This window comes from Pelophylax lessonae (assembly GCF_965119305.1).
Source record: "Pelophylax lessonae genome assembly, chromosome: 2".
NCBI lineage: Eukaryota > Metazoa > Chordata > Amphibia > Anura > Ranidae > Pelophylax > Pelophylax lessonae.
In genome coordinates, this window is record NC_138769.1 from 3,314,481 (window position 1) to 3,340,951 (window position 26,471).

General features: G+C 48.0%; 1 protein-coding gene across 1 annotated transcript in view; it reads right to left on the reverse strand.

Annotated features, from left to right (window-relative positions):
- The window catches only part of LOC309547906 (uncharacterized protein), a gene marked incomplete at its 3' end in the record, with an annotated part of 2,014,734 nt that overhangs the window by 39,516 nt on the left and 1,948,747 nt on the right, over positions 1-26,471 (reverse strand). Inside the window, exon 9 of the mRNA XM_082247906.1 lies at positions 354-605. Coding sequence (XP_082104032.1) covers positions 354-605 — 252 coding nt within the window. The remainder of the gene's footprint in view (positions 1-353; positions 606-26,471) is intronic.

A 26,471-nucleotide genomic window follows, 5' to 3' on the forward strand; every position in this document is an offset into this window, starting at 1 on the left:
GAGAAGTGAAGATACATTTAGCCAAGAATACCCAATCATGTGCAAGGAAAAAAAAATCTGGATTTTTACTCACACATGATTGGATGATGGAGTTCAGCACAGCTTCGCCTCATCACTAAGATAAGTGTACATTAACTGTGTAAAGTGAACTACTGTTCTCCTTCAGTAATCTATCCCCATGGCTCACTTTATTGAATATGATGAAACCAAAGGATTCATATATTGAGAGAGATCTCTGCCGCTTTATTTCAGACATCTCTCCAGCTGCAGTCTCGGAGTTCCATCACATATAAATAGATTGTCATCTATAGACATTTCTCCACCCATCCATGACACCTCTGATCACCACTCACCTGGACAGGTGACCCCGGCTCTGCTCTCCTCTGACCGGCTGACCCCATTCTCCGCAGTACAGGTGATGTTCCAGGGCCCTGGTGGTTCCACAATGGCTGTAATGTTATTGGTGGAGGAGGAATAATTCCCTTGGACTCCTCCAATCACGGATAGATGGATATTCGGCTTAGATCCCACCTCCACCCTGCAGGAGATCTCAGCGCTGCCATTCCGAAAACATGAGACATCAAGGAGTGGAACCGATACTGGAACTGAGAGAGACAATCATTTCCATTGATAAGGTCCAATATATACACAGCATGCCCCTCCCCCATCCTAACCTATAAACAGGTGTGCAGACATCTTCCTGGAGACTGGAGGAGATAGATTGTGTCTGTGTGCACGTCTCCCCCAAACACTAAATCACCCCACTAACATTACACCCATTTCCTTCAGTCATGTGACCCCCATACACAGAGCTATACAATCTTATCTGGATGATCGGCTGGAAGAACATTGTATATTGTACATGGCTACTGCTGTGTGAGAGATATTCTGTACATTGTAATACAAAGTGGAGGAAAATTAGCACAAAGGGGAGGAGCTGCCTAGCATGACCAATCAAAATGATCTGTTCCTTTTTCGGAGAGCGGAGATCCAATTGGCTGCTGATGGCAGAAATTCCACCCTCCAATATTGATAAATCAGCTCCATCCCAGTAACCTGAACTCAGACTTACAGTGGAGAGGCGGCTCCATCCAGGTCAGAGGTCACCCTGAGGCCCCATCCAGGTCAGAGGTCACCCTGAGGCCCCATCCAGGTCAGAGGTCACCCTGAGGCCCCATCCAGGTCAGAGGTCACCCTGAGGGTCGGAACCCCAACTGTGTGTACAGCTGCTGCATCCCCATAGACTAACAGGCGGCTCCAGCTGTACACACAATCCATTCATTCACACTGTATGGGCCAGAGATCCCGTGTGAATGAGCGCTTCATTTTTTAATTTTTAACTTTTTTTATGGAATTTTTTTCCAAAATGTTATGGGGGGGGGGGTTGGGCTTTGATAAAGTATCATGAGTATAAATAGACCCCTGAAGTCTCACTTTTGGAACAGAGAAAGGGACTGAGGAAACACATTCTCCAGTTACATTTTGCAGCCTCACCTTCCTCAGAATGAATGAACAGGAAGAGCTCTGCACAGACTTCCTGCTCATTCATAAACTGAAGCATAGTAAACACACCTTAATGTGCTTCAGTTATTAATGGACACAGGAGTGATTGGTACCGATCGATCACTGTGTTCATTCAGGAAATGATGGAGCCGGTAAATACATATTTACTGGCCCCTCCCCCACTCTGCATCCTGAAATGATCCCCCGCATCAGCAGGTGGGAGAGGAGAGTAGGGAGCTGGCTGAGCTGAAGCGAAGTGGGGGCACATGGGGGGTGGGGGAGGCAGCAAACACACAATCATTGCAGAGAGCACAGAGAGGATGATTGATGTGGTGTGGGGGGGGGGCAATTAGAAGAACTGATCCCCTGTATGCAGCAGCTGAAAGCAGCAGGGGAGGAGGGGGAGAAATTGGCTTTCAGCTGCTAAATAACTTCTCTTTCCTTCCTGTGGGTGGAGCCTCGTGGGTCTGGAGGAGCGGAGGATTGTACCCCAATTATTGATGGAACGCAATTTATCTGTATTCTGGTGAGTTTCTGCCCTCCAAAGGATGCGTTAGAACATCTTTCCATGTTGTCACTGTGGATGGAGCACCAATGAACTCTCTATTCTGAGTGGAGCCCCGTTTGGAACATTGTTTTGGTCACCAGTTGGAAGCACATTATTTGAACTATTAATTCTATGTATAAGTGGTGCACATTATTTGTGGATGATGGAATGGACGCCGTGTTACATTGATTTCACTGCGATTTTCACATTGTTTCATGTGTTGGAAAATCAATATTTATACCGACACCAAAATATTTATACTTAGCACGGCTTTATTGTTATTTTCTATATTGTTACACATTTATGTGGTGAAAGTAACTGCTGTGATCGGGATTTTTATATATATATATAATTTTTTATAATTGTGTAAATAAAAATTTTCACAAAAGATGATGGCAAAAGAGGGGAGGGAAGTCTTTCACTTAATGAGAAAATGTACATTGAATGGAGAAGGAGAATAAGGTGTTAATTAGGGCTGATTAGAGTAAACTAAGGGTTAAAGTGATTGTAAAGTCTCATTTTTTTATAAATAACAAACATGTTATACTTTCTCCTCTGTGCAGTTGGTTTTGCACAGAGCAGCCCGGATCCTCCTCTTCTCGGGTCCCTTTTTGCTGCTCCTGGCCCCTCCCTCCTGTTGAGTGCCCCCACAGAAAGCAGCTTGCAATGGGGGCACCTGAGCTGAGCTGAAGCCCCGTTTGTCTATTCAGTCACGGAGCTGCAACTCACCCCGCCCGTTCTTTCTCCTGATTGGCTAACTGACTTTGATTGACAGCCATGGGAGCCAATGGTGCCGCAGCTGTGGCTTAGCAAATCAGGAGGGAGAGTCCCAGACAGCCTGAGGGACCCATGCACATCGCTGGGAAAAGATGGGGCTAAGGTAAGTATTAGGGGGCACTGGGGACGCTGCTTCCCTTTGTTCATCCCTTTGATCTGTAGATAGTTACATAGTTAGTGAGGTTGAAAAAAAAACACCAGTCCATCCAGTTCAACCTATGATGTGTGTGTGTGTGTGTTTGCTGTTAACCGTACATTGTATAGCTCTGTATGTTGTACATTTTATACCCCTGTATGTTGTGGTCTTTAAGGTGCCCATCGAATAGTTTTTTTAAACTATCGATGCTCCTCGCTGATACCACTGCTTGTGTAAGAGACTTCCACATCCTTACTGCTCTGACAGTAAAGGACCCCATGATGCAGTTTAAGGTTAAACCACTTTTCTTGTAGTTTTAGTGAGTGGTTCCACGTATTATTGTATTCCCTTTCTCTGAGGATTGTTCCCTACGCTAGGATCACCAGTTTGGTATTTGTACATTGATATCATATCCCTTAGAGATGAAGAATGTTTCATTGTATCTTTCTGTATTTACGGCTGAGCAATGATGTTGACAAACATTGTCAGACTGCTGTTTTAGAGCCAGTTCACATAGCAGCGACCCGACTTGCCGGGGCGACCTGTGAGGTCGCGGTGCACAGCGCGCACCGAGACCTCGGAGAGACCTACACAGACTTCATATCATTGAAGTCAATGCAGGTCGCTCCAGGTCACCCCAAAGAAGCTCAGGACCCTTTTTCTAAGTCGGAGCGACTTGTGTCGCTCCTATTAGAACGGGTCCTGTGCTAATCTATGGCAGGCGACCCACGGCGATTTGTCAGGCGACCAGGTCGCCTGACAAGTCGCCCCAGTGTGAACCCGCTCTAAGAGTCGGTTCACACTAAGGCAACACGACTCCTTACTACTTCGGGGGCGACTTGTGCATTACCATGCACCACGACTTCGGAGCGACTTGCAGGGACTTCACATAATGGAAGTCTATGCAAGTCGCCCCAAAGAAGTACAGGACCCTTTTTCTAAGTCGGAGCGACTTGTGTCGCTCCTATTAGAACGGGTCCTGTAGTGGTCAATGGACCGCGAGGGAGCGCGACTTGTCAAGCTGACAAGTCGCCTGACAAGTCGCGCTAGTGTGGACCGGCTCTTAAAGCTCCTGCTGCCGGGACCTTCTCTGTGTACTCGGCAATGCAGCTGTGATTAATCAGATCTGAATTGCCGTGTACTGGGTAAGGAGGGATCCTGGCAGCAGGGCAGAAGATGTCAGTGATTATACCTAAAAAAGTATATCCCTCGCAACACTGGAATGAGGTTATGACCTAGAAGCTAAGACTTGTAAAAAATTGCAGCAGCTAAGGAGTAATGCAATAATTGGTATATAATAGCCTCTCATGTAAAGTTTTCAAATTATTTTTGGCACCAAGGATCCTATTATCGGCAACATAGAGGGGTTGCAATTGGAGCAAAATATGCTCTGAGCGTGGCCAACTTGTTTTTAAGCAAATAGGAGGATGAAGAGATTTTTGGCAAAATGAGAAAGGAACTTTGGATGTACAAAAGGTTTATCAACAATATTTTTATCGTCTGGAAAGGCCCAGAGGAATCATTCAGAGAATTCCTAAAATAAATAAATGTTAATGTATATAACACCAAATTTACTGGAATTTGGGATACAGAAAAAATAATTTTCCTGGACCTAACCATATATAAAAAAATTCAATTATTTGTACACCAAGACCTATTCCAAGTCTACGGAGCGAAATGGGTACATCCCGGTCCATAGCTGCCATCACCCTAATTGGATCAAGGGCATACCAAAAGGACAAATTATTTGTATACGGAGAAATTGTAAGGAGGAAATAGATTTTGAACAACAAACTGAGGTGCTGATTAACAGATTTAAAGAAAAGGGATACAAACATCAGGCATTACAACGAGTATGGGAGGAGATAGCTAGTATGGATAGAAAATCACTACTTAGTGATTGAAACAGAAGAGTTAAAGCGGAGTTCCGGCCACAAAAAAAAATTTCAATGAACATACCCCCGAAACAGTCAGGGCTAGTACATTCCACAATGGCTAGCCTCTGATCTGTCCCGGGTTGCACTTACCTGCAAGAAGAAATACTCACTTTATAATTTCTTCTCCAGCACTGCCATCTCAGGTGTGGGCAGCTTGAAGCCAGCGCGATCCTCTTCAGTGTCCTCTTCTGTCCTCTTCAGGCCCACGATGCACTGCACCGGCCCCGCCGTCACTTCCGGGGCCGCAGCGTCATCCCAGCACAGCTTCTGGGCATGCCCAGAAGCTGTTTAGCAAGGTATGACGGTGCATGCACCGGAACTGACGTCGGGGCCGGTGCAGGCGCATTCATTCTGCATTCATGCTGAACGTCATCGCTCCCAGGAATCATTGCAAAGCGGAAGTGACGCATGGGCTGTGCTGCCAAGGGAGGAAGTGGAAGGAAGGTGAGTATTTTTTTTTCTGCAATTACAAGGTAAGTAAAAAAAAAAAAATCGTAACTTCCCATTTCTTTTTCAGGTGACAAATAGGAAGCGGATGGCCCAAAATCAACTATGTCGATTTTGTGGCCGGAACTCCGCTTTAAAGATTATTCCTTTATTACAGACTTCAATATTAGATATAAAGAAGTGGAACACATTATATACCAACATTGGCCCATCCTTTTAAGGGATGAGCAACTAAAAAGGGTATTACCAAATTTGCCAAAGTTTGTGTACCATACAGGCCCTAACTTGAAAGATAGACTGGGTAAAAATATACCAGACCCCCCCCCCAAAAAAAACTTACCACATTTCTAGATGTAGCACTGACCCCCGAAAGGGCTGCTGGTTTGAACTGGGCCTGCACTCTACCAATAAGCCCCACTAGCTTGGCTCAATCCCCTTGGCACAGCTGTGATGCAATGCAATACAACACAATGTAAGATAGTACAAAATACCTGTATTGTCACTCCAGGATAAGACAACAGCACAATGGATTTCAATATAAACAATCAAAAAGAAACAGTATACATATATATGTCTATACCTGGGAGCTCCCCCTACTTTATAAGCTATGTGTGAGATCTCACTTTTTGGAGTACTTAGTCCTGGATCTTCTTTTCTTCGCTAGCTAAAGTGGCTCCTTGTGATTTGTAATCCACAGTCTTGGTGAATTAAATTGAAGTGAAAATGCTCCTGGTGTAGCTGTAACAACTATTTAAACATATGTAAAAAAAGATTGGTGCGCTAAACTTGAAATTTCACAAATAAACAATACATACAAAAGTAAATAATTGTGAAAAATTCAAAAGAAAAAGTCCATTCTCTTGTGACAACGTGCAAATGAATAAACTTTGAAGTGACTTGAAACAAATTGTGAATCCTGTAACTTGATTAAATGTGTGTTACCACCACGTGGAACGATCCCCACCACCGACAAGCTGTTCTTCTTACCAGATAGACAGATTTATACGTGAGTTTAATTGATTAAACAACCACTCACTCCCCATGCAGCTTCACCCGAGGTGTGTGTGTGTAAGCCGCTTACCAGATAACAATATGGTTGAGCATGGGAATGTAATCTCCTCTCTTCAGAATCAAGGCTGTCTGTTGGTATGACGATCCAAATACAAAGTATAGTGTCTCCTGTAAATCCAATGACTCAAACCCTTTTTGTTCTTGTGCCAGTATCAGAAAACTGTTGTGGGACTGTACAGAGCTGAGAACGACAGCCAAAACCAGCCACAGGAGTCCTCCGCGAGTCTCCCATACCCTCTATGGGAGGTCTCTGATGTGTGGTCCAAGGAGGAACCAAAGGCCAGGTCCACTGGTAATCGGGCTTCACGGCCGAACATTAATCTGTAAGGGGAATACCCAGTGGCGTCACTTTTGGTACTGTTGTAGGCATAAACCAGTGCAGTAATGTGTCTACTCCAATGGGGTTTCTGTTCTGCAGTCAACGTCCCCAACATATTCAGGAGAGTCCTGTTGAACCTTTCCGGTTGAGGGTCCCCTTGTGGGTGATAAGGAGAAGTCCTGGACTTTTGTATGCCTAGTAGATCCATCAGTCTCTTTATCAATTTGCTCTCAAAGTCCCTTCCTTGGTCCGAATGTATCCGTTTAGGTAAGCCATAATGGACAAAGAATTTCTCCACGAGAGTCTTTGCTACCGTGGTTGCTTGCTGGTCTCTAGTAGGAAATGCTTGGGCATAACGGGTAAAGTGATCTGTTACCACCAAGATGTCCCCCTGCCCACTCAGATCGGATTCCAAACAAAGAAAGTCTATGCAGACCAGGTCCATTGGTCCCTGGCTCTCCAAATGGCCCATTGGGGCAGCCCTCTGGGGCAATGTCTTTCGTTGTATGCACCTAAGGCAGGAATGACAGTAACTCTCCACTTCTTTCCTCATGTGAGGCCAGTAGAACCTGTCCCTTACTAGTTGGAGAGTCCTCTCGGCTCCCAAATGACCATGGTGATCGTGTAAAGCAATCAGTACCCTCTCTGTGTTTTCCCGGCAGGAGCAGCTGCCACTTCGCTTCTGGACCATCAGAGGGGCCCCTTCGGTAGACCACCCCTTGGTGCAACTGCAACCGATCCCATTCTTTCAGTAACAGCCGGGCTTCCTTCTTGGGGCTCTTCTGCAGCACATCAGACTGTTGATGTTCCAATGCCTTCAGCACCAGCCCATACAGTGGATCTTCCTCCTGATCTCTCCTGAGATCCTTTCTGGATAGCTTGGGGAGACCCTCCTGTACAACCTGGGAGACGTTGCAATAGCACCTGGACGCTCCTGCTGAGGATACCCCAACTTCTTCGGCTCTGGCCCCACTCTTCCTGTATTGACTTGTCCCTTCCCAAAGGGCCCTTACTCCTTCTGGAGTAAGTTAAGTCCAGTCTTCTGAGGGATTTCGGGGGTCATGAGGCCTTCTTTACAGAGCATCCGCATCTCGGTTACCAACCCCTGGTCTGTACTTCAGGCTGAAGGTAAATGAAGAGAGAGCAGCTAACCACCTGTGACCGGTGGCGTCCAGCTTCGCAGTGGTGAGCAGATATGTGAGGGGGTTGTTGTCCGTTTTGACCACGAATTCAGCACCGTAAAGGTAGTCCTTCAACTTGTCTACCACTGCCCACTTCAGAGCCAGAAATTCAAGCTTGTGAGTTGGATAGTTTCTTTCGGCAGGAGTCAAACTTCTGCTCACATAAGCGATCGGCCGCAGATGCCCTTCATGCTCTTGATAGAGCACTCCTCCCAGTCCTTCATGGCTGGCATCCACATGTAGCTCGTATGGTTTGGCAGGGTCTGCATAGGCCAACACCGGGGCAGTGGTAAGGCTCCACTTCAATTGTCTGAAAGCTTCCTCGCATTCTGGAGTCCACTGGTCCTGGATGGACTCTTTCTTCCTTCTGAACCCTTCTTTTGGCTTCCTCGACTGCTCTGGACTTACACTAACTTCTTCCTGTTTCTTTAGGAGCTCAGTGAGTGGGTGGGCTATTTTAGTGAACCCTTCCACAAATCTTCTGTAGTACGAGCAGAAGCCTAAGAATGACCTGAGTTCAGTCACGTTGGTGGGCTTGGGCCAAGAAGTGACAGCTTCTAACTTTTTGGGATCGGTTGCCACTCCCTCTTCAGACACAATGTGTCCCAGGTAATTAACTGAGGGCTGGTAGAACTGGCATTTTTCCATAGAGAGCTTCAGACCTTCATCATGAAGTCTCTTCAGGACCTTCTCCAGGCGTTCTTCGTGCTCTTCCAACGTTCTTCCAAACACTATGACGTCATCCAGGTAAACTAGTACTTCAAGAAGGTTCATGTCACCCACTGTCTTTTCCATCAACCTCTGGAAAGTTGCTGGGGCCCCAGACAGGCCTTGCGGCATCCGGTTGAATTCAAAGAATCCCACCGGGGTGATAAAAGCGGTTTTCTCTTTGTCTTCGGGGCACATGGGGATCTGATAATACCCACTCTTTAGGTCCAGCACACTAAACCATTTCGCTCCCGCTAGGCTCTGCAGAGCATCCTCTATCTGAGGTGTGGTGTACTGGTCAGGAATGGTCCTCCGGTTCAGGGTCCTGTAATCGATACATAGGCGTAGGGACCCATTCTTCTTCCTGACCACCACTATAGGGGAGGCATAAGGACTCCTGGACTCCCGGATAATGCCCGTCCTCTTGAGTTCGGCCAGTTGCTCTCTCAAATCTTCCAGATCTCCCAATGGGATTCGCCTAACCCTTTCACGAAACGGCTTGTCTTCCTCCAGTCGAATTCGGTGGGTGGCACTCTTTGCCAACCCCACATCAAATTCACTTTTTGAGAAGGCTGCCCTCCATTTCAGAAGTTGAGCTTTAGCTCTCTCCATGCAGGGGTAAGAGGCGTATTTTTCGGGCAGAATTCTTCTACAGGGATTTCTGCTGCTGGTCCTTCCGTCAAACCACATGCTGCGACTGGAGTTGCTGGGCTGACCTGTCCTAACAGTAGTCTGGCTGGCACTCTCACTGGCACAGCTGCCGCGTTGCGGACACTGACTGGAACTTTGCCATGAGTCCTCTTCAATACCCTTGTGGGCAACACTTCAGAGATAAGCTCTAACCCCTTTTTTCCTTCCTGGCTTGTATTTTCAAGGACAATGAAAGGACCTGTTTTTTTCCAGCTTAACTTGACAGAGGCTCTCAGGCAGATTACTTCACCCGGCTGGACTAACCTCTTTTCCCTATTCAGGAGCCAGATTTTTCCCACTTCCTCTTCAGGAGCCTCTTTCTCTTGTCTAAGGTCTCGGTATGTCTGGGCCAACATTGGATGTATTTTAGTGGGGAGGGTCCCCTTCTGCAGCACAAGCGGTGCAAGTAGCCTCCTCACTAAATCCGTGTTCTTCCCAATGATGAGAGAATTTTTGTCAGCCCCTGGGGGACGAGGGCACACTATGGCCAAGGTGTCAAAAGTCTCAGCCTCTCCTGCTGTACTTGGGTCGAAAGTAAGTCTGACCGGCAGGTAACCATCATATGGGAAGTTCTGAGTGCCTAATCCCCATATCTCTAGTTCCTCCAATTTCTGTAACGGCAGGTGCTTGAGATGTCTGTCATAGAAATCCCTGTAGAGCAAGGTTACTTGGGCTCCAGTGTCCAGCAGGGCTTTCGTATAAATCCCCTCTACTTGGATGGGGACAATTGGGTAGGGTCCCACTAGCTTGGGGGGAAATCCATTGATTGCAGTACCTTTAGCCTGCTTGGTGGCTTGTACCTTCGCCTTTGGTTTTGGGGGTCTCTCTCTTTAACATCCTGGCTTGTTGGTGACCCCGGCAGCCAGGGGCATACGAGTCAGTGTGGAGTTAGCTATTACAACCGGGCGCCCAGTTGACTCCTTCACTGGGGCCCTCTGAAGTTTCCCCCCCCGGCTGTTTGGATTTTGTCTCAGTTACTGGGCTTGGGCACATTCGCCTAAGATGTCCTACCCCTCCACATTTGAAGCAGACTCTCTGTGTTTGTTTCATAGGGCGGTTAATGGTAGGAGTCTCCGGAGCCTTGAGTGGCGGGACTTCTTCTGTCTGGGGTTACCAGACAAGTCATCAGCATGGTCATCATCTCCAGTATTTCTTTCTGGGTCTGAAACAGCTTCTCCAGTCCAGTCTGACTTATGGGTAGGTGGTGAACAGGTGAAAGCCATGATCCTTGTTCAACGCTTGCTGCCAGTACATTCAGTTCCTGAGTGTCTGAGGGGACACCTATCTGCTGTATTTTAGCACTTGTGGTGCTAGAAGCTTGAAGTTTCCTCTGTTTTTGGTCTCTCTCAATCTCCATCTTATCTGCTTCATTCACTTTCTCAATGAGGACCTCATCCGGAGTTGAGGGATCTTCCAGATACTCCTTCAATTGTAGCTTGATATAGTCACTCCTCGATCCCGTAGTCACAGATCTCCGGAATTTCCTCTTAACTATCTTGGCTCCAAAATGCTCTCCGCTTCTTTCTTCCCTTGATGCGAACAGCAGGCGGTCCTTGAGCTCAATGGCCCGAAATAGGAAGTTCTGAGGAGTCTCTCTACTATCCTGTGTCATATTTATCAGACGATGAAACAGCTCAGTGGCATCTTCCTCCTCATAATAGCTTTTCAGTATCCTCTTAAGCTGGTTCAAGGTCAATCCACTCTTCCTCTCCAACATACCCCTGACACTTGAACCTGGGCTGATGGCATGGATTACAGCCTCTCTAATTTCCGATTCCAGATATCCTTTCTGTAGTCCCAATTCTATTTGGTGTAGTAGGCTGGTGTAGGACAGTTTGTCCTTCTGCCCCTTTTCTCCTATCTGGCCATCAATATGGAAATCCTTCCGGATGGTTACTTCCTGCAAGCGGCCCTGGGTGCGTTTCTTCAGCACCTTCCCAGGGTTGGGTGTTATCTGGCTATCTCTGTGGTCCTCCAAACCGACACGTAACCCATTAATACGTTCAGCTATAATACTGGAGGTCTCTTGAAACTTCTCCTGTATGTCACGGTACTGTCGTTTCAGATCAGCCAGCTGTCGTTCTGCCAGTGATTTAGCAGCAGCCCCTGCTTTCCGGTCTAAAGATTCTAACTGCTTCTGACTGGGAGAGTGTCCTTCATGCTTGCTGGGATGTGTCAAGTGAAACTCTGTCTTTTCAGACAATTTTACACTGGCACCGTGGAAATTTTCAGGGACATCCCGTCCCCACTCTATCAGTGCATAGGTGCAGTCGGTCCCAGGATCTGTTTTCACTGCGACCACATAAGCCTTTCTGTCCGGGGACAATGTTTGTACCACCTCTTTAATTTGTTTCTTTCCCCAGTCGCTCCCTGGAAATTCAATGGCCACGCTTGCTTCTGAGTGTGACCCCTCTGCTTCGCACCACTGGACTACTTTGATGGGGTCCATGGTAGCCTGAAGGGGGGCGGGCTTTCTTGTAGAGTGACAGGATCCCGGACGAGCCCCCACGTGTAGCACTGACCCCCGAAAGGGCTGCTGGTTTGATCTGGGCCTGCACTCTACCAATAAGCCCCACTAGCTTGGCTCAATCCCCTTGGCACAGCTGTGATGCAATGCAATACAACACAATGTAAGATAGTACAAAATACCTGTATTGTCACTCCAGGATAAGACAACAGCACAATAGATTTCAATATAAACAATCAAAAAGAAACAGTATACATATATATGTCTATACCTGGGAGCTCCCCCTACTTTATAAGCTATGTGTGAGATCTCACTTTTTGGGAGTACTTAGTCCTGGATCTTCTTTTCTTCGCTAGCTAAAGTGGCTCCTTGTGATTTGTAATCCACAGTCTTGGTGAATTAAATTGAAGTGAAAATGCTCCTGGTGTAGCTGTAACAACTATTTAAACATCTCTTGAGACATCAAGGTAAATAGGCCTCAAACCTTCTCAGTATCAGTTGCTCTGCTCCTTCGTGGAACTATAATTTCCAGTGAGGCCTGTATATGAGTAACTGCATGTGAGATTTAAACTGTGGGCCGTGACCCGCTCACCCACTGGATAGAGGCTCCGTGTGGTGACTTTTGTCCGGTGACTGAAACTTGCTTCTCCGTCAGCTGGACCAATCGTTCCATTCAGCCCCACTGGGTGAATCCTGTCCTCTGATACTCGGATGAGTGTCTCTGGGCCTCTGCAATCTGGCCACCGTCTCCCCACAGGTCCTCTCAGGCAGGCCACACGATTCCAAGAGACCTAAAATGGCTGCTCCGGCCCCTTTTATCCCCTACCCAGCATGCAATGCAAAAGAAGGTGTTCATGGGTAATTCACCAAACCTCCCAAACCCACAATCACTTCCTGAGTCTTTCAGAAAAAAACAAAAAAACATAACTGCATTACCAGTATTTGGTCACTAGATGGCTCCAACTACTCAAACAGCAATGTCCATGGACGTTTCATTGATAAATACAGACACACATCAAGGTAGGAGATTATCAGCGCTACACAGACTATAAGGAATTTTTTACTTGTGGGGAGGTGCAAACCTTGTAAAAGAATTAAAAACAGAAAATGTAAGACCCCTAAATTATAAAAGGAATATAGTATTAAACAGCTAATTACCTGTCAGAGCACCCATGTCACATACATGTTGTCCTGTTTGTGTGGCCTACAATTCATTGGCCGCACTAGGAGACAATTAAGGATTAGATTGGAGGAGCATATTGACAACATTAGAAAGGGGTTCAGGAATCACAGTGTGTCAAATCACTTTTGGCTAGTACATAATAGGGACCCCAGTCTTTTGTCTTTCTATGGGATAGACAAAATAGAACCCAACTGGAGGGGGAAAAATATGAGGATATCGGTATCCCAAAACGAGTCCAAGTGGATTTTTGAGCTGTGTACATTGCAACCTAAAGGCATGAATATAGATATAGATATTAATTGTTTTTTATATAACCCATAGGTTAGCACCATTGAATTTGATTATGGTGGTTGGAATTATATTTAATTCTATACATTGACAATTTATTAGGCCATATAGGGGAGGTACAACGTGTAAATACATAATATTACATTCACCCTTTGTCTGCAGGGATTTTAAAAATATTTTATGAAATTTATAACCAAATAATTTTAGATATTTTAAAAAATAACTTTGGTGGAATATGAAAATAGGGCTGTTGAACAAAACCATGGCCAATAATATAGTTATTTTATACAGCATCGGGCAGATGAAAACTATGTATCTTAAAATTACCTATATTACATGCCAAGAACACGCATTCAGACTCTGGGTGTGTAGACTTACTCCATACTATGGGTCATTGGATCGGCATTAGCAGTTTCACATAGGATATGTGGTGTCCCTAGCGGTAATAACAAATTAAAGCAGTATGGGAACACTAGTATAGGACTATTCACCATCCAGGGGACACACTAAATTAAAATTAGTCTCAAATAAGTGTTGGTATTAATGCATAGTATCTAATGTGCCCTATGTTGGTATTAATGAATGTGAGGTACAATATGCATGTTCGGGGGTTTGGTAATGTAAGGTATTAACCAATTGCCGTCTGCTCACATTGCTGCTACTGCAGCAATGTGGCTCGTTATCGTCCAGCGACGTCGACCTACGTCGCTGGACTACTCCCCTTGTGGGCGGTGCGCGCGCCGCCTTGAGGCTCGCTCCCGCTGTGTTCAGTCACAGCGGGAGTCGGGCCAGGGGAGGAGCAGCGGCGATCGCCGCTGCTCTTCCCCGATCGTCGGGGAATTGAGTGTGGAGATCTGCCCGCTTGTGTAAACAAAGCGGGTGGATCTCCTAAGTGGCAGGCAGTGACAGATTGCAGGGTTCAGCATAGCTGAACCTGCGATCTGTCCCTGTGTCACTCAGTCAGGCATACAATAACCCCTCCCTCTCCAATAAAATTAACCCCTTCCCTGCCAGTGTCATTTTTACAGTAACCGTGCATATTTATAGCACTGATTACTGCAGTAATGTCACTGGTAACCTCCAAAAGTGTCAAAAATGTCAGTCAAGGGTCCGATCTGTCCGCCGCAATGTCGCAGTACCGCAAAAAGAAATTGCAGATCGCCGCCATTACTCATTAAAAAAAAAAAACACCAAAAATGACAGAAATCTTTCCCTTAGTTAGTAAGCGCAATAACTTTTGCGCAAACCAATCAAAATACGCTTATTGTGATTTTTTTTTTACCAAAAATATGTAGCAGAAAACAAATTGGCCAAAAATTAAAAATAAATTTGATTTTTACATTTTTTGGGGGGAATTTCATATACAAAAACGTGAAAAATATTGTTATTTTTCACAATTTATGCTCTTTTTTTGTTTATAGCGCAAAAAATAAAAATCGCACAGGTGATCAAATACCACCAAAAGAAAGCTCTGTTTGTGGGAAAAAAAGGACGTAAATTTTGTTTGGGTACGGCGTCGCACGACCGTTCAATTGTCAGTTAAATTTACACAGTGCCGAATGCAAAAAGTGGACTGGACGTAAAGACAGCAAAATCCTCCTATGGTAAAGTAGTTAAACTGTGGTGAGTTGGGCGGAGGATGGGGACGCACACTATATCTTCTGCGACTCATTGGGGGTGGAGTGGAGGGTGGGGGAGACCAAATAAAAGAGTGATGAGCAACGTGCCTTCCCATCTCTGAAGACGTCAGCATGCTGACAAAACGCGTTAGTTGGAACGCACGTGGTGACGTCACGTGGGGAGAGTGGAACGCAAACCAGAAGTGTAATGCTATACTGCTACCCACTCTATATCTCTGACAGATCTTCACATTTGCACTTTACACATATTCATGCAACGTTTGCTGCAAATTTATCTAATTTATGTTTGATACGGAGCACTTTTACCACGGCCCATTTATGCACAATCAGCACTTTATATATTTTTGCATTAATTATTGTATTGAGCAGGTCATAAGGACTGGATGTACTAGACACGCCCTGTGTACAATGATGACTTTTTTTTTGGCGTGTCTAGTACGCCCGGAGTCTGTAACTGGTTAATGTGAGGAGCATCCATTCTCCATATAGGAGGGCTGCAGATTTTAAGCTCTTGGCTGCATCTCAAAATGACATTTTAGTTTAATAGGACTGCAATTTGTAGGAAATGCCTGGAGCCTCTGAGTGACCACATGGTGCCGCAGGTTCGATGTTTGTTAACCGCTTGCCGACCGTCCCATATAGATATACTGCGGCAGGGTGGCTCAGCTGCGCATAATCACATAGATCTATGTGATTATGTGCATGCAGTTTCGGCGGTGTGCACTGTGCTCCTGCTGTGATAAGACAAAGCGGGAGAAAGACCGCGGGAGGAGCTTGATCGCCACCGGCCTCCCGCGATCTTCGGCAATACTGACAGGAGAGCTGTCTAGTATGTAAACAATGAAAGACAGCTCTCCTGTCAGAGAGGCAGGGAAAGATCATAAGCACATATAGGGAACACATTTAACCCCTTGATCACCCCCAGTGTTAACCCCTCCCCTGCCAGTGTCATTTACACAGTAACAGTGCATATTATTTAGCACTGATTACTGTATTAATGTCACTGGTCCCCAAAAAATGTCAAAAATGTTAGTTAGGGGTCCGATCTGTCCGCCGCAATGTCGCAGTCCCAATAAAAATCGCTGATTGCCCCCATTACTAATAAAAAAAAAAAACAAATAAAAAGTCCATAAATCTATCCCATAGTTTGCAAACGCTAAAACTTTTGTGCAAACCAATTATTATATGCTTTTTGGGATTTATTTTACCAAAAATTTGAAGCAGAACACAAATTGGCCTAAACTGAAAATTCGATTCTTTTTTTTAAATTTTTATTGGGAATGTTTTAGAGCAGAAAGTAGAAAATATTGGTGTTTTTTGTTTATAGCGCAAAAACAAAAAATGGCAGAGGTGATCAAATGCCACCAAAAGAAATCTCTATTTGTGGGAAAAAAAGGACATCAATTGTATTTGGGTACGGAGTTGCATGATCGCGCAACTGTCAGTTAAAGCAACGCAGTGCCGAATTGCAAAAAAATGGCCTGGTCATTAAGGGGAAAATCTTCCGGAGCTGAAGCGGTTAAAGAACACAATAAAGGGGTTAGGATTTTATTTAAGAGTAAACATTGTAAAGATAAAAAAGTAGTTCATGTGGGGGTGGGGAGGTGTGATTTGGTGTATTTGGAGTGGGGTGGCATGGTGTGGAAGATTTTTAGGGTGTATACAAGTCCAAAAAATCCTGAGAGGGTGGATTTGTTTAACCAAAAAAACACCCATAGAACAAATGAGCACTTGAAGACCGGCTTGTAGGTAGAAAAACCCCAATTGGTGAAGGGATCATGGATAGTCATACAGTAACAAGCAGGAGGCTCCATGGTCGGTGATGTATATAAAAACAGCTTTAATTAGCCATTCACAATTAAAATCCTTGTGGATGGCTGCCTAGATGCATAACCTTACTGTCTCACTGTGTCTGTGTCCTTGTCACATAACAGAGAGGGAAGGCCACGGGTGACGGTGGAAGGGCAGGGATCCATGATTCCTTCACCAATTGGGGGTTTTCTACCTACAAGCCGGTCTTCAAGCGCTAATTTGTTTTATGGGTGTTTTTGGCTGCTGTTTCTCCTTCCCATGGAGGCTTTCCTGTGCAGCTAAAGGCTAGTTAGGCTGCACTATTTCACCACCATCTCCTCAGCGGGTACCAGATCTTTTTTGTGGATTTGTTTAACCACCTCAATACCGGACATTTCCCCCCCCCCAGGCCAATTTTCAGCTTTCAGCGCTCTCACGCTTTGAATGGGAATTACTCAGTCATGCAACTCTGTACCCAAACTATTTTTTTATTATTTTTTTTTTTTTAAAACAGATAGAGCTTTCTTTCGGTGGTCACTATTGGGTTTTTGAGTTTTTGCGAGGTTTTCACAGCCTAGATGCATAGAGGGGTCCAAAATCCAGTGAGCACCTTTGGGCTTTCAAGGAACATAAATGACATATCTAATTTTCTGACAACCTATCACATGTTTGAAGGCCCTGGAGCACCAGGACAATGAAAACACCCACAAAATGATCCCATTTTACAAAGCAAACACCCCAACGTCTGTTCTATGAGGCATAAGGAGTCTTTTGAACATCTCATTTTTTGCCATGTTTTTGGAAAATGTGGAAAGAAAATTAAAACATTTTTTTACCCAAAGTTATCAATTTATACAATATTTCTAACACATGGCTTGGGCATACCAAGAATTACACATAAACACTTTACAAATAATCAATTCATGGAGGGCCCTTGATGTAGGCGCTCGTGATCATACATTTTATTCACATCCACATGAATCTTACTGGGGTCTGGATTATATTTTTTGCACATCCATCATCCATTATCAAACTTTCTAGATGCCACCATCCACCCCTGTCCATGGTCCGATCACCATATAAATGCACTTAGCACTCAATTTATTGGTCTTTCATCTACTCCTTACTCCTTTCATCTACTCCTTACTCCTGGAGACTCAATGAATCCGATTTAACAGATCCTACATGTCAACAGGAAATAGCGACAACTATTGAAGAATGTAACGGAACCGAGACCTATTCTCAGTGTCCATTAAGTATCTGTCTTTCACTCCCAGTGACGATGAGTACCGTCACATATCTTCCCCCCCCCCCAATGGGTAGACTAACCAGGTACCAGATCCAATCGGTCTGTGCCTAACTTAGTTGGGTAACAAATCTCAAAGAGTCAATCCATCATGGCAGCATCCTTGACAAAGTTCCACGTAGTTTGTAAGTTTGTCCCGGTAGGGCGCATGGAGCTCTCACAGCTGTTCAGTCTGTGGAAGTTTGGTTTGGGCAGGCCAGACTGGGCTTCTTGGTCACCCTGTGTCCCTAATAGACACAGGGTGACTTACACAGTCAGAGGCCTAGAGGGCTGAAAGGGGGATTTCCCAACCTCTCCAAGGTAAGCTGTGTTCCATGGGCCCCCCAACCAAAGTGACTCCCGTCACATCTCTCCCCTTTCGGAAGGAGACTAACACAGGAGAGGACCCCAAACGGGTTGACTTTGAATGTAGTCTGTAGTTCCAGTCCCCCAATGTCTGTACCCACACAGTACCCCAAACAAATTGTCCCAAACGGAGCATTACTCACCCAGCCAACCTCTGCCTCTCTCTCTTAGAACATACCTGCTGCGGGGTGGACTGGCCCTTCTCCCTGGAGTCCTTTCAGCTGCTGGAGAGAAGACAGGGCAGCTTGGCTCAATCCTTAATGCTGTTGGGGACCTGGGCTGACTGCCCAGCATCCCTGGGATATAGAGGTGATGACCGCAGTGCCATTCACTACCACAGGAACTCCATAATTTGTACGTTGAAGGTAGAGGCCAGCCGCACTCTGCTCTGTTGCCAGCTCTTCTGCTGGGTTGGTGTCATCATTCTGGGGTGCTGTCTGCTGCTGGGAAGGAGAGTAAGCTTATCCATCTTCCTTACCCTCATCTGGCGGTTGGGACAACCTTTCTCTGGTACTGTCTCCCAGATGCACAGATCCTGGCTGGGGAGGGAAGACAGTTTCTTCCGCTCTGACTGACTGTTGGGGAGGGAGGACAACAACCTCCTCTCCCTTCTCACCCTGGGCCTCCGGAACTGCCACAGGTATGGAGCAGAGGTCGTTGACTCTCTGTCCGGCTGCCAGCGCTTTAACTGGGTGTAGAAGCTTCACTTTATCAGCTTGTCTCTGGGGCGAGGGGCCAATTTCCCCAGCATCCTGGAACTCTGTAGCTGTTGCAGGTGCTGGGCAGAGGTTGATAGCACTCTGCCCTGTTGCCAGCACTTCTGATGGGGACTCCACATAATCCGCTCCGGCTAACTATTGGGGAGGGAGACTGGCTTCCTCTGCTCCCAGACTGTGGATCTCTCGCTGGGGAGGAAGGATGACCACCTTCTTCTTCGAACTGTGTAGCTGCTGTTGGGTAGTGATCACCACCTTCTCACCCTGGGCCTCTGGAACTGCCACAGGTGTGGGGCAGAGATCTTGGACCCTCTGTCCAGTTGTCAGCACTTAAAGCAGAGTTCCGGCCACAAAAAAATGTTTTCAATGAAAATACCCCCAGGACAGTCAGGGCTAGTACATTCCACAATGGATAGCCTCTGATCTGTCCCAGTTTGCACTTACCTTTTAGAAGAAATACTTAACATTGAAAATATCTTCTCCAGTGCTGCCATCTCGGATGTGGGCAGCTGAAGCCAGCGCGTCCTCTTCTGCGTCCTCTTCTCCCAGAATGCTCCTGCACCGGCCCCGCTCGTCACTTCCGGTGTGCGTGCGTCATCCCTCCACAGCTTCTGGGCATGCCCAGAAGCTGTTTAGCAGGGAATGAGTCGCCACACCAAAAGTGACGAGCGGGGCCGGTGCAGGCGCATTGATTCCTGGGAGCGATGACGTTCAGCTCCCAGGAATCAATGCAAAGAAAAAGTGACGACGCGGGCCACGGCCGCAAAGGGAGGAAGTGGAAGAAAGGTGAGTATATTTTTCTGCAATAACAAGGTAAGTAAAAAAAAAAATCTTAATTATCCATTTATTTTTTTAGGTGACTAGAAGCAAGCCGAAGGCCCAAAATCGACTATGTCGATTTTGTGGCCGGAACTCTGCTTTAAGCTAGAGAAGTTTCTTGTAACTCCACAGATGATGCTGACAGGAAATCCCATATCTCTGTCAGTGGTGTAACAGAAAGGCCGGCTGCCTCTTCTCTCAGGAAGGCTGAAGCTGCTGTTGGTGTTGGGCAGAGCTCAGTGTTAGGCCCTGATGACAGCTTTTCTGCAGGAAAGTAAATTGTTAAAGTCAGTGGCCTTGCACACGTCTTCTTGGGTCATCAATTGTTGAAGACAGAGGTCAGCAGCGATATGCTCGGATGTCCGCTATTCTGCTGTAGATTCACTGGGATGTTCCTCCTCAGCAGAAAAGTCTATTAAATCCCCAGCCTCAGGAATTGCTGAAAGTCCAGGGCATAGACTGGTGGCACTTGGGCCCAGTGCCAACACTTTGGCAGGTGACTTATCATCCATAACATCCTCCGATGAAAAGTCAATTACATCTGTGATACGTGATTGGGGAATGAAGAGATGACTTCCTCTTCTCCCATACCTTTATCCCAGGGCCGGCGCTACCTATAGGCAAGGTAGGCGGTGGCCTAAAGCGCACATCAGTGGGGGGCGGCGCCTGCCCTCCCGGCGCCCGCCCTCCCTCTCTGCCTTCCTCGCTCTCCTCTCTCTCCCCCTCTCTGCCTTCCGCACTTGTTGAGAAGGAGCAGCATACCTTGAATCCCAAGCCAGCGGAGTGGAGGTGGAGCTGGCTGTCAAATTGATGCTGTGATGTCGGGAAGGGCGGGGCCGATATGCGGGGCTCCACCCGTTTGTCCCCTGTATACTGTAGTCTCTAGTCTAGACAAAACAGCGGTGGGTGGTTGGTGGGCGGAGAAGAAGGTGGCCTGGAGCTGTCAAATGCACTCTCTGATGTCGGGAAGGGTGGGGCCAATATGCGGGGCTCTGCCCCTTTGTCCCCTGCAACAGTGGTTGGTGGGTGGAGAAGAAGGTGGAGGGGGCGGGTCCAACTACTGTACTGCCTATGCACCTATAGCTGTGTATAGATTGCCGGTGAAGGGGCGTGGTTTGTGAGTGAGCAGCGTGCTGAAGAGAGAAGTCAGTGTATAGTCAGAGCAGCCACGTGACTTGTAGCCGAGTGTGCCGACTACTGTCTACTACAACTTCACTTTCTGTGGTAAGTACCATAGGGGAGCTCTCAGCATGGCCTTGCCTTGGGTTTAAAGATACTTAGCTGGCAGCCTGCAATGCCCAGCATGCCCACTGTAGGGATCCTGAGAAACTGCAATGCTGAGCATTGCAGTTCCTCAGGATCACTGCAGAGGGCATGCTGGGCATTGCAGTCCCTCAGGATCACTGCAGAGGGCATGCTGGGCATTGCAGTCCCTCAGGATCACTGTCGTGGGCATGCTGAGCATTGCAGTTTCTCAGGATCCCTACAGTGGGCATGCTGGGCAGCATGCCCTCTGCAGTGAGGCAGATGGACTGCAATACCCAGCATGCCCACCGCAGTGATCCTGAGGAACTGCAATGCCCAGCATGCCCCCTGCAGTGATCCTGAGGAACTGCAATGCCCAGCATGCCCCCTGCAGTGATCCTGAGGAACTGCAATGCTCAGCATGCCCTCTGCAGTGATCCTGAGGAACTGCAATGCCCAGCATGCCCTCTGCAGTGAGGCAGATGGACTGCAATGCCCAGCATGCCCTGTGCAGTGAGGCAGATGGACTGCAATGCCCAGCATGCCATCTGCAGTGGTTCTGAGGGGCTCCACATCCATCATGCTGTTGGGATGACGGGCCACACATTCCCAGCATGCACTCTGCAGCCTACACTAATTGAGAATCCTCTCCACCTCGTCTCTCCCCCCCCTTCCAACCCCCTCCCCCCCCTTCCTTTCCATAAACCCCCTCCTCTCCTCCCCTCCTTCCTCTCCATACACCTCCACCCCCCTTCTCCCCCCCCTTCCTCTTTATACACCCCCTCCTCTCCACCCCCCCTCCATTCCTCCTACTCTCCATCCCCCTCTCCTCCCCCCCCTCCTCAGTACCTAACGCACACCCCTTAACCCTGCATGCAGTACATAGCACACCCCTCAACCCTGCACTCAGTACCTAGCGCACCCCACAACCTTGCACTATCCAAAAAGCGCACCCCGCAACCCTGCACTCAGTACCTAGCACACCTCTCAACCCTGCACGCAGTACCTAGTGCACCCCAAAACCCTGCACGTAGTACCTAGCACACCTCTCAACACTGCAATCAGTACGAATAGCACCCTGCAACCCTGCACGCAGTACGTAGTGCATCCCTCAACCCTGCACGCAGTATGTAGCGCACCCCGCAACCCTGCACTCCCCTGCATTCTGTGCATTACACACTTCTGACCCCTGCCACCTACAACGTATACATGGGCAGGGGAAAGGGGGTGCAGTCAGGGGCAGAGCCAAGGGGGGGGGGGCGGCAAAATTAGTTTCGCCTAGGGTGTCAAAAGTCCTTGCACCGGCCCTGCTTTATCCAGTGGCAGGAAAGACGCATTCCTCCATCCAAGCTCTTCCTATGCAGAAACAGGTTCGTCAAGGTGAGCCAGTACTTGCTGAATCCCCCATTAGACCTCTGCTTCCAAAACTGTGAGTGCAGCTGAGCAAAGCACACTATTACCGTGCCACATTGTCGATTCTTCAGTCAGGATTTCTGGACTGTCAGCTGGTACTTCTGGATATTCCCAGGCAAGAGTAGCCCAGGCCCGGCACCAAGCAGTCTAGCAGCCGACTGTAGGCGATCTCCAGCTACCATTCCTGAATGGCCAGAGATTCCAAATCTTCCAGTGCCCTGAACACTTCCGAGATGTTCAGAATCTCTTCTCTGTAATCCTCAATTTCCTCTAACCGCCACTCCAAATCGCTCCCAAAGTCAGGGTCCTTGGACAGCGTCTCTAAAAACAACCCCGGGCCGCCATAGCAGAAGCCTTCCATTGGGCTGTCGTCCGCTGTCCATGGGCACAATTGGGTTACATACCAGCAGAGGGTTCTGTAGCTCTCGTCCAAACACATCTCCACCTGGACCAGCCTGCTTAACTCAGCTCTCCATTCCTTGTGCGGTTGTCTCCCCAAAAACACCATTCAAACTTCATACTGCTCTGATAACAGCAATAGCAAATCACATATACGGAGAAGAGATGAAAGAGGCACATAGTGTAATATTGCATAGTATTAAACAAACATTTATTAAAAGTTGCACTCACATAAGAACAGTAGGAATAGGCATATCACAGAGCTGATGTGACGGATAGTACAAACCGCGACCCATTCACAAGGGCAATCAGAAGCCGACATACAAGGGGGCGTGGTGACGTCACGTCTGGTACCGCCCGACATGTTTCATACTGCGACTGGTACCTTTCCTGGAAGGAGGGGAGGAATGATGATGATGATGATGACTGACCATTGGTGATCCTATATCAGCTGTTTTACAATGCGCTTTTGGCCAGCCCATTAGGTCGGGGGGTCATATCTTTCTGGTAAGCAGCCATCTATGTGATTTTCAGCACACGGGGGATTTTACTTCTCTGGGAAGAGGTCTCCTGGATATTACACATCTGCTGGGACTTGTGGTTCCTTTATTGTGTACTGTGCTATACTGGATTTTTGAGGAATCTTTTTCTCTTCACGGACTTTATTTTATTAATTAATTTTTGTCACCTATTGGAGATTTGTGGATAAATCACTATTCCACAGTCATAGGTTGGAAATTTGTGGCTCTATATATTATATAATCTTTTGGATGCGTTTTATTATTTACATAAATCACAAGCTTTTTGGATTTGCATCACCATTTTTCACAATTTATGTTAGCGCTACACTTGGTATATATATTTGTTATTTGATTTTTTCTATAGATCAGTGTATGCGGCTTTCCTTGTATATTTCATTCTACACTATTTTTATTTTTTTTACTTAGTGCAGAAAATTCCTTGATTTTTATCTAGCCATCTGGACAGAAACAATATGTGAGTTCATTAACAATGGGACAGACAGGCTTAACAGAATCCACATCACACCTCAATACACAGACAATAGGAAGAGACCACCAGTAACAGATTGTCTGTCTCTGACATTGAAGTACAATACACATTATCATAAATGCAAACACAGAACCCATTTGAAGCAATCCAAACCATATTCTCAGTGTCAATTACAGTATCTGTCTTACACTCCCAGTGACGGTGAGTACCGTCACAAATGGTGTCAGTAGGGCAGAGGATGGTGTCAGTAGGGCAATGGACAGTGTCAGTAAGGCTGTGGATGGTGTCAGTAGAGCAATGGATGGTGTCAGTAGAGCAGTGAACGGTGTCAGTAGAGCAGTGGACGGTGTCAGTAGAGCAGTGGACGGTGTCAGTAGAGCAGTGGACGGTGTCAGTAGAGCAGTGGACGGTGTCGGTAGAGCAGTGGACGGTGTCGGTAGAGCAGTGAATGGTGTCGGTAGAGCAGTGGACAGCGTCAGTAGAGCAGTGGACGGTGTCAGTAGGGCAGTGGACGGTGTCAGTAGGGCAGTGGACGGTGTCAGTAGGGCAGTGGACGGTGTCAGTAGGGCAGTGGACGGTGTCAGTAGGGCAGTGGACGGTGTCAGTAGGGCAGAGGCGGCTCTAGGCTTTGTGAGGCCTTAGGCAGAATTTAGACATGAGGCCCCACTCACCCCCTTCGCAGAGGTTAAGGAAGAACCCCAAGGCCGAGCATCTAATTACTGCTGCTTGTGTGGGTGGTATGTGTACTGTGGAAATCACATGGGATGAATAGGAGAGGGATGGGACTGGGAACCATGGGGTAGGGGAGAAGGAGGAGGGGGTAAAAGGGGGGAGTGGGTAGATGATGAGGGATGGGTAGAGGAGAACTAGAGTGAAACTGAGGGATCCTGGTCTGTATAGTAATAAAAAAAAGAAGGATTTGTGCTTGCATGAGGGGGAAAGACAGACAGACGGACAGATGGACAGACAGGGGGACAGAGGGACAGACGGGCAGACAGTGGGACAGACAGACAGGGGGACGGACAGGGGGACAGACGGACCGACAGTCAGGGGGACAGACGGACGGAAGGACAGACAGGGGGACGGACAGTCAGGGGGACAGACGGACGGACAGTCAGGGGGACAGACGGACGGACAGTCAGGGGGACGGACGGACGGACAGTCAGGGGGACGGACGGACGGACAGTCAGGGGGACGGACGGACGGAAGGACAGACAGGGGGACGGACGGACGGACAGTCAGGGGGACGGACGGACGGACAGACAGGGGGACGGACGGACGGACAGACGGGGGGACGGACAGACGGGGGGACGGACAGACGGGGGGACGGACAGACGGGGGGACGGACAGACGGGGGGACGGACAGACGGACAGACAGGGCGACAGACGGACAGACAGGGCGACAGACGGACAGACAGGGCGACAGACGGACAGACAGGGCGACAGACGGACAGACAGGGCAACAGACAGACGGACGGGGGGACAGACAGACGGACGGGGGACAGACGGGGGGACAGACGGACAGACAGGGGGACAGACGGACAGACAGGGGGACAGACGGACAGACAGGGGGACAGACGGACAGACAGGGGGACAGACGGACGGAAAAACGGGGACAGACGGACAGGGGGACGGACAGACAGGGCAACAGACGGACAGACAGACAGACAGGGGGACAGACGGACGGGGGGACAGGGGGACAGACGGACGGGGGGACAGGGGGGACAGACGGACGGACAGACAGGGGGACAGACGGACGGACAGACAGGGGGACAGACGGACGGACAGACAGGGGGACAGAGGGACGGACAGACAGGGGGACAGACGGACGGACAGACGGGGGGGACAGACGGGGGACAGACTGACGGATGGACGGCGGGACAGACAGGGGGACAGATGGACAGACAGGGGGACAGACGGACGGACAGACAGGGGGACAGACGGACGGACAGACAGGGGGGAAAGATGAATGGACAGACGGGGACAGACAGACGGACAGATGGGGGACAGACGGACAGATGGGGGACAGACAGATGGGGGACAGACAGACGGACAGACAGGGGGACAGACGGACGGACAGACAGGGGGACAGACGGACGGACAGACAGGGGGACAGACGGACGGACAGACAGGGGGACAGACGGACGGACAGACGGATGGACAGATAGGGGGACAGATGGACAGACAGGGGGACAGACTGACGGACAGACGGATGGACAGATAGGGGGACAGATGGACAGACAGGGGGACAGACAGAAAAGAAAAAGGAGGGGAGGGGAGGGAGAAAGAAAGGAATGGAAAGAGATGGAGGAAGGGTGCCCCTTACATCAGAGTACTCACTGGAAGGGATGGATGGAGGGATCAGGATTCAGGCACCATCTTTCCTCTTCTTGTTCCTGGTCTGCAAATTCTTCCCGCCCATACCTAATCTTCTGAGATGAAAACTGTCGGGGAGTGTGGGCGGGGCAAGCACAGCTGGAGAGGTCGTGAGGAGGAGCAGAAGCAGCTCTTTCTCCTCCCCCGTCTGTGGTC